The following is a 9,087-nucleotide window of genomic DNA, read 5'->3' on the forward strand; positions in this document are numbered from 1 at the left end:
TATATATATATATATATATATATATATATATATATATATATATAAAAATGTATATATGCATGTATGTATGTCAGTATGTATGTATGTATGTATGTGTGTATGTATGTTTATGTATATATATACGTATGTGTCACATATACAATTGTAGTTCACTTACAACTATGTGTGCTTTTTCAAGCATCTATATTTTTATTCCTACCATGTTATTCTCCTTTGTCAATCGCATCCATTAATATTAAGACTGGTTAATCGTAGACTGCAGCGGACCGAGAAAACGCAAGAGCGTCAATTAGAGCAATGGAGCGAGCTAATCAAGGCTTATTATAAACATACCATTGCGTACGAACTGACGATTACAGAGGCCGCAGGCTCAGAATTGTTTAGGAATGCTGAAATAAATCGTATGTGTTGTTGATATATATATTGTTCTTTTCGTTGTGTAATTGGGTACGATGATGGGTATTGTATATGGTAAGTGCATGCTTCTTCAAGGACAGGCGTGTTGTTTAATCGTATTGAAATGTGCGTACTTGTCGCAGGCAGGGTTACTGTTTCTATCACGAATTATGAGCTGTTAGTGGGTGCATTGGAAATCTAACGTTTATACACGAACGTCTGTAGACTGATTATGCTCAGCGCATATAAACCGCACTGACAGGCGTGGGCCTTCATACGTGTTGAAGCTCTTCATGCAATTTCAACGAGCATGTCACAGCCAAATGATTAGGATTTTGGCGGACTTTCGGCATACTTGCGCACGGTTCTAATCCAATCCTGGCATAATCATTTAAAGTTCTATTCCAATTTTGGCATATTTGTACGAGGTTGTATTCCTTGTTCCTTTTGTTGGCGGAAATCGTCTTTGAACCAAATTTGTGGCGAACTTTCGACGTAACTTGTACAATGTACCTTTTCAATTCTGGCATAATCTTCTGAATTCCTATGCCAATTTCGGCATATCCGTATAAGATTGTATTCCTTGCCATTATTATTCTGGCATAATCTTCTGAATTCCTATGCCAATTTTGGCATATCCGTATAAGATTGTATTCCTTGCCATTATTCGTGATAGAACTTGTTTTTGACCCGAATATGTGGCGGACTTTCGGCATATTTGTACAGTGTTTTAATCCAATTCAAGCATAATTTGTATAAAGTTTTACACCTTGCTATTAATGTTGGCTGAAACGTGAACCAAATTGGGCTTGTCGAATTCAGGGCGGGCGAGTGACGAATTGATCCAAAAGATAATCAGCACGCTAGAGAAATCAGGTATGTGTTCACACCACAATAAACCAGGGCGATCTTGCCTGTCGGGAGGCCTGGTGTAGAAAAGTTGGACCGAAGCACACTTCTTAGTGCAAACCGATAAATTAGACTACTATATGTTTCTATTTGTCTTGAATTCGTTGGTACAATTAACAAGTGGTTGTTTTTCTCTTGAACGTATACGCTCTGTACTGATTCACTCATGCCTAATCCACGGTGCTAATTTGCATGCCATTGTGTACCTACAGGGAATGCGGAATGTATAGATCAAGATCGCAATAGATTCCGCATATATTGGCGTTCAATAGCTGCGTGGGCCAATACTATATATTCATGGGTATGTATGTAAAGTATATTCCATCCATACTTGCGTGTTTATATATGCAATGGTGTGTATGTAAAGTATATTTCATCCGTGCTTCCGTGTTTGTAGATGCATGGGTATGTATTTAAAGTAAATTTCGTCCATACATCCGTGTTTGTGTATGATCTGGTGTTTGGTTTTGCTCATGGTCGACTAACTACATGGTTCTTCATATTAAGACCTTGGTAATGAGCAGATGCATGCACACGTATTCACATGCAGTTTAAAGGCGGTTCACAGTCTGTGCACGGGGAGTAGGCTGGCATAATATATGTATGGGACCATGTCTCTACGAAAGCTCGGATATGTGAAAACCTATATATATATATATATGTGTGTGTGTGTGTGTGTTTGTGGGTGGGTGTGGGTGTGGGTGTGTGTGTGTGTGTGTGTGTATGTCTGTGTATGTCTGTGTATGATACAATTAATTATGAGTGGCTGTATATACCAAAGTTCATGTATTCTGATCAGTTGCAACCAAATTCGGAAATTCCAACCATGTTTTTAAGTCTGTATAGTATCAAAGACGAAGCCGCAAATTGTGTTTGCCTGTGTATCTATGGGCAATTCTCTTGTGAGGCCCAAACAGCCGATTTACGCGACTGTGCTTATGATATGTGTACCTTGTCAGTCCTATTTTTTGTGCAGAGGGAAGGTCCTGTTCCAAATCTCAGACCAGAGTTTTCATTTTATGTCCCATATGTCAGATCGAGAAGACGTCACGAACAGATATGGTGCTCACATTCTACGAACTCAGGGAAGGCGACGAATCAGAGGGCGAAGGTAGGTGTGGGGAATTTCTGGGGTTGCAACAATTTATGGGATAGAGAATTTGATTGGCGATGCTATTTTTACATATGGGTCTGCCTAGTTAGTAACGGAAACGGGAATTGGGACAATTTACCGACATCGCAAGCGCGCGGCTATATCATGCAATTGGCACTCATGCTATTCAGATTGTGTCTCAAGTGTGGTGAGCAGGTTGCCCACTACTTATATTATATTCGACCCTTAATTATATCATACTTAACCCCAATTCTATCATACTAAACGCCAATTATATTGTACTTAACACTGATTGCATCATACTGTACGTTTGTTTGTCGTACGTGTTCCATAAATAGAATTCCATGGCATGGATCTAGTCACGTTCCAAAAGGCGTTGGAGGATCTCGAGAAGGTGGGCAAGTGTACTATCTTTCAAGGTGACGAAACAGATGGCGATGGTGTTAAGTTTTATTCAGTATAGCCTAAATTCTACAATAAAAATTTGTACTATATTTCAATTTGCTCCTTTAAGTTCCTAAATTCTGCTGTCTATGTGTTATTGAGACAGCGGAGGATTTCGGAAAGGGTATCAAGTTCACTATCTGGTTGATGATATTGGCGAGCTAAATTGCACGGAGTTGCTTCGTACATAAGCATGTCTGTGCCGAACTTAACGCATCTCCTATCTCTAACAAGTATGAACCATTCACTCGAATTCCTTAAAATGTAGCGTCGGGGGTACTTGGCACACTCGTAGGTATGTAGTTATTGTACAGGCAAATACTGCGGATATACGAGAAGAACCCAGAACACTGGTAGTAGATCTTTCTTTCCATCATGACTGACGATGCGGTGGAGTAGGTGTCGTGATGTTTTAAATGACGCGCATCTTCGGTATGGTCTTTGGATCAGCAAATGAGCATAATATACTGCCTTATCAATTGGGAATTCAATGTTCCGTCAAATACGAATCGTCGCAATCACCCAGTCTCGATCTACTGCAATAGGTAGAAACATAGAGTTGGCTGCATGATTGGTTGTCTGCGGAAAGCGCAGAAGTGGTCCATAATCTTGATGGATGAATATTACCGCTTCTCAGGTACCAAGGTTCGCTATCATCGGCTTTCGATAAATATACCAGACCTCGTGACGGAAATATGAATTCGGGCACTAGAACTTCGAATATACGCGTACTATAGTATCTGAGCGCATGTACGATCGAGCAATTGTAATATTGTATCCGTTGGCAGTATCAGCGATCCACTAATTTTCCGCATACTCTGTCTGGTTCTGAGTAAAATCCAGTTTTGTTATCCGCGTTATATGATTGATAGCAAACCTGTCATGCCGTGGAGAAAGGCGTCATTTGCCCTGGTACTGCCGCAAAAAGCATCGATACTCAAAACAGTGAACGAGAAGCAGTTTTTGAGAACTCCTTTGACAATAAAAACTTGGTTGTTCTCACTGATCGTTTTGCTGAGCTCCTGGGATTGTGGTGTACATATTTGTAAAGTATGCATGACGTACGAATTTATCGTGACTGAAGCGCATAAATTTTACCCCACTCGATGCCTGTACTCGAGCCGCTTGTCGAAAATCTGGTATATAGTTTTCTGGTGTGAATGATCTCACCAATACCGTATAAACATAAGCGCCAACATGGTCAGCGAAGAGAAACCACGCGGGTGGATGGGGTGCCATGAAAACTCTCAGCGCTTGGGGTGGCATTCGATCCGCACAAGACGGGTCTCAGATATCACATTTAACAACGTTGTATTGTTTAATTGAACAGTGAAGAAGTTAAGGCATTCGTGCGCTATAAACATGATTTGTATCGCACAGAGGAATACGTCAGCATTATGATATTGCTTGTATCGCACTACGTACTCATTGCTATAGTTAAGTTGAAATACTGTACACGGCTGCTAACTTCTCCACTCACATGGATGGGAGAACAAACAAACGGAGTACCAGCCTTAGTGGTTGTTGCTATTGCAATTTTCATGCTTTATGGGAGTCGAAATGGAACAAGTGAATTTGAGCATTCCGTAGCATATTGGCATATTGTAAGGTATTTCGGGAACAGTATACAGTATTCCGTATGATAAGTCTTACAGTTTCCATTTCTTTCAGTCGTCATTAGAGATCATTCCTATGGATATAGGGTCGAGCCCTATTCAGTCATTGCGAATACCTCGATCTCGTTCAGGGTTCAATTTTGAGAGAAACAGATTACACGAAAGCCCTGGCCAGATGTGTCTACATACGCCTGGGGAAACTGGATTGTGCAAACTTGACCCTTCACGATAATGTCATTGCCCCATTTGAATTGAGAGATCGGCGTATGGAGGGTTCTATACCACCCATAACCGCCGTAACAGGTTTTTCCGTCACATAAAGATTGCTGCTTTACCCAAGTACGGCTGATTATCAGGGGTTGCCCAAGAACAACAGAAACCGCCGAAAATGCAACCGGAGTCGTCTTTCTCAGCACAACTGTAGGACCAGCCTGACTGCATTTTGCGTTGAACTGTAGGACCAGCCTGACTGCATTTTGCGTTGAATTGACTCAAGTCCCATCCATCCCGTGTTGCCCGATAAATCGGTGTACTGCCCGCGTGTCCGAACCAGGATTTCAGTATCCTCTTGTGTACGTTTCTCTTCACAATACTGGAAAATAGAAATCCTTTTTCAGATCCGTATGAGCCATCCGCTTTCACCAGCATTTTTTGTGTCTGTTTGTTCAGTTTGTCAATACCCTCTTGAAGACTGGTAAGCTGAGAATGCGCATGGGATTCAAGGAGGGCGAACTCGACCGACTTCACAACTGGTTGGATCTTCAGTAAATTTTGCAGCAGTTTGTTCGCGATACCGAGAGCCACAGGAGTTTCTCGAAGCATTTCCAGCTTGGAAATCCGAATAGAGATTGACGATATCGTTCCAATTTTTACAGGCTTCGAAATCAATCTTGTAGTTGAAAAGATCCGTGAAGGCGCACATCTCCATGTCTTGTGCATGCTCGAAAGATTCCAAGTACTCTGGAACATGAATCATTACCTCCGCTTCTTGAACGGTGTACTTCCCTGGTGCGTCGAAGTCGAATTGGTACATCAGAGTTTTCACATCTTCCTTCCCTGTCACTCGCGCAATTACCGCAGTGTTAGCAGTGGCGACCTCAAGAGCCTGTTTGAGCACTGTACCCATAGTACACTCTGATTTTGTTTCTGATGTGGGAATAGCACAATCCTTCATACTTGACTTTCGGATTGTCGCTAGATAGTATACTTAGAGAGTGAGATTTCATGTCTCGTTTAACTTGCTCTTATAAGCCCCAATAAATTCATTTTATACCGCTTAGATGTGTACTGTGCTCCAAGTGCGTATTGAATCAAAGAGTGTTGCGAGACAATCACACTAAAATATCGTTTGTTTTGTTTAGGCAGGACGCGTGGAGTGTACGATCCTGCCTAAACAAAACAAACGATAACCCGCCTTCACCAGCATTTTGTGCCTGTTTGTTTAACATGTCTATAACATTTTGACGACTGGTTGGCTGAGAATGCGCATGAGATTCAAGGAGGGCGAACTCGATCGATTTCACAACATGCTGGATCTTCAATAAATTCTGTAGCAGTTTGTTTGCTATACCAAAAGCCACAAGGGTTTCTCGAAGCATTTCCAGTTTGGAAATCAGTTTACTCAATTTCGAATTGAGATTGATGATATCGCTCCATTTTTTACAGGCTTTGAAATCTATCTTGTCGTTAAAAAGATCCATGAAAGCGCACAACTTCATGTCTTTTGGGTGCATCTATCTTGTCGTTAAAAAGATCCATGAAGGCGCACAACTTCATGTCTTTTGGGTGCTCGAAAGATTCCAAGTACTCTGGGGCATGAACCATTACCTCCACCTCTTGAACGGCGTACTTCCCTGGTACGTCAACGTCGAATTGGTACATTAGGGTTTTCACGTCCTCCTTCTCCGTTACTCGCGCAATTGCCGCAGTGTTCGCGGTGGCGACCTCAAGATCCTGTTTGAGCACTGTACCCATAGTGTAATTTGATTTTGTTTCTGATGTGGGTATAGCACGATCCTTCATAATTGACTGTCGGATTGTCGTCAATATACGAAGAGTGTGAGGTTTCATAACTCGTTTAACTTCATTATAGAGGCTTCTGAAAAAAATAGTTTATATCGCTTTATTGTGTACTGTGCCCGAAGTGCGTATCGAATCAAAGAGTGTTACAATGCAAGGAGTGTTGCGGGACAACCACACTAAAGTATCGTTTGTTTTGTTTAGGCAGGATCGTACACTCCACGTGTCTAGATAGAAGTGTGTGGAAAACCGTTGGATTGCACGAAACGATTCTTCAGGAATTGATACACTACCGGACCAATAGTTATGCTCTGAATCAAATCACACTATATCGCATATTAGCAGATACATAGCCTTCTAAATTAGACACAGAAAACGATTGATAAATAAAATTCCATGATATGATTTCTACGTTAAACATGTTGTCTCCCTTTTCAAGCCAGTATATTGGTGCTGGCCAAACAGGCGGAAACGTGTTCAGTATTATTCAGCATAACGGGCTCAAATTGACATTTAATCAAAAAAATCTCATGGTGTATCACCATACACCATTTGCGAATAGATTCACAGGAATAGGTCGCAACCGTTTATACATGCGCTACAATCACGAAATATGCATTCCAAAAGTGGCTTTGTCGCGCGACCTGTCATAAACGAAATTTTTACGTTTTAAAACCGTCGTTGTACCGCAAGAATGGTTTCTGTACAAAACCTGAAATTAAGTAAAGCGGTGGTCCGGTCCATTGCCAGTTGAATATAGTACACTATAATTCATATTAGACGTCGACAGTGACAATGTTAGGCAGAGCCATCTATTTCTGTCTCGTAGGTAATATGCCTTAAACGCACATTAAACAATGATTTTAAGGGTAAACGGGAAGCAGTGCTTATTCATCACCGTGAAACCACGACAGCTGCGGACAAGAAGACCGATAGTGGTTAGCTAGTACCCATTAATGAATCAGGGGAGTCTGTTGTCGGTTCACTTTATTAGGGTGTATACCTCCAAATGTGTCGGTTCTCATTGTACTTTGCTTAATTCATTTCGAAACGGCTTTGGAGCACGCCGAAATGATAATACTGTACTCGTTGCAACACTAGAATGGTCACGAGCGCAGTCATTTCATTTGTTCATACTTTGCGAACATGAGGGGTAGGTACGATCTCAAAGTAGGTATGCCTGTCCGTCGTGATCCGGGAAATAGGTCGCCCATAACCTTCGGATGGTGACAATTAGCTTTGCATACCGATTGGCACTTATTTATTACTTGCGTTCTGGCAAACTTAGAGACACGTGACAACTGCTGATCGATTTCGATGAAACATTTTGGTGCAGCCTAAAATGCGTTTTATTATATATTCATGATCACACGAACTAAAAATTGGTTAGGATAGAGAACATACTCCTTTCAAAAGATACGTCTACTTTTATAGACCTTCAATTTATAAACTGTTCTGATGTTTTATAAATAATATTGTGAATTCCTCCTCAACTATTTATAGACCGTCGGTTCATACACAATATTCTGGTTCTATATTTAGTATTGTGATCCCCTCCGTTAATAACTATACATAGATCTTCGGTTCATACAAGTGCATATTACTGTTCTGCTATTATGTAGTATTTATTTGTATGTATACTCTCAGGCATCCGTCATCAGCACATCAGTATTTGTTTCTTCGCTCTCCTGTATGATGGGGCATGCATGAAATTGGAAGAAGAAGAAATCAGAATCAAACGGAAGGTTACAATGGCCTATCTGCGAACATGTGTCTATGCTTTTTTTTAAATTAGTTCATGATATTTTTGTACTAGTTTCATAAATGCACCACAAGCAAGCCTAAACTAGTTCATATACTCAGAAGATCGAGCTCTAGTCCTATTTCGATCCAAAATGGAAGTGTAGGATTGCTTAACAAAAGCTTTGACGCCATTGCCAGATAGACATTAGACATCACTCAATACACATACATAGCCAAAAGCAGGTGCGTGATTAGCTAACATGGTATTCTATATATACACAACAACACTTAATTGTATATTCAGACCTCATTAAACATGAATTAGTATGTTTCATGTACAGACAACATCTCTTAATTGAATAGTCATACCTCACTGAACATGAATTGGCTGTGGTATTCCTTCAGGAATGCTGTCGACCTCTTCTCATCCAGGAAGAGTGTGTAGCACTTTTTGACATCGGCTATGTCGACAGTGGGGGATTTTCGTCGCTTAGCAACCAAATCTGACGTCATAACCAGTTGCATCGCGTATCGCAGTGACGTTTCACACGCCACTTTGGTGAGGAAGGCCTTAGCTTCATCTGACAGCGTGACATCTTTATAAATGCAACAGATTGTTGTCGATGTTTAGCATGTGTAAGTGGATGAGCCTATACCTTACAGATGTGCAAATATATAGTGCACACCAGGAATAGGCACACCCTAACGTACAAGCCTAAATACGCCACTAAAATATTAGAGAGTAGCACAAGTTACATACATTACCATACAAACACCCCGAATGCACACTTACAAACTCATATATATATTTATACCTTTCTACATGTATATATATATATATATATA

At 40.7% G+C, this 9,087-nt stretch overlaps 4 protein-coding genes across 4 annotated transcripts in view; 1 reads left to right on the forward strand and 3 right to left on the reverse strand.

Moving 5' to 3' along the window:
* The window catches only part of SARC_08382 (hypothetical protein), a 3,697-nt gene extending 730 nt beyond the window's left edge, over positions 1-2,967 (forward strand). Inside the window, exons 2-6 of the mRNA XM_014297640.1 lie at positions 256-401; positions 1,219-1,272; positions 1,518-1,606; positions 2,341-2,416; positions 2,758-2,967. Coding sequence (XP_014153115.1) covers positions 256-401; positions 1,219-1,272; positions 1,518-1,606; positions 2,341-2,416; positions 2,758-2,882 — 490 coding nt within the window. The 3' untranslated portion in view covers positions 2,883-2,967. The remainder of the gene's footprint in view (positions 1-255; positions 402-1,218; positions 1,273-1,517; positions 1,607-2,340; positions 2,417-2,757) is intronic.
* Positions 2,968-4,081: 1,114 nt separating this feature from the next.
* Positions 4,082-5,927, reverse strand: SARC_08383 (hypothetical protein). Its single transcript, XM_014297641.1, has one exon. The coding sequence runs from the start codon at positions 5,446-5,448 to the stop codon at positions 4,792-4,794; it is 657 nt and encodes a 218-aa protein (XP_014153116.1). The 5' UTR covers positions 5,449-5,927; the 3' UTR covers positions 4,082-4,791.
* Positions 5,928-6,165: 238 nt separating this feature from the next.
* On the reverse strand, positions 6,166-6,501 carry SARC_08384 (hypothetical protein; the record flags this gene model as incomplete). The annotated part of the gene is made up of 1 exon (XM_014297642.1): positions 6,166-6,501. The coding sequence occupies one exon, from the start codon at positions 6,499-6,501 to the stop codon at positions 6,166-6,168; it is 336 nt and encodes a 111-aa protein (XP_014153117.1).
* A 1,605-nt stretch (positions 6,502-8,106) lies between these two features.
* SARC_08385 (hypothetical protein) overlaps positions 8,107-9,087 on the reverse strand; it is a gene marked incomplete at its 5' end in the record, with an annotated part of 3,174 nt that continues 2,193 nt past the window's right edge. The window contains 2 exons of the mRNA XM_014297643.1: positions 8,107-8,186; positions 8,611-8,837. Coding sequence (XP_014153118.1) covers positions 8,142-8,186; positions 8,611-8,837 — 272 coding nt within the window. The 3' untranslated portion in view covers positions 8,107-8,141. The remainder of the gene's footprint in view (positions 8,187-8,610; positions 8,838-9,087) is intronic.

The sequence above is a fragment of the Sphaeroforma arctica genome (assembly GCF_001186125.1).
Source record: "Sphaeroforma arctica JP610 unplaced genomic scaffold supercont1.749, whole genome shotgun sequence".
Taxonomy (NCBI): domain Eukaryota; class Ichthyosporea; order Ichthyophonida; genus Sphaeroforma; species Sphaeroforma arctica.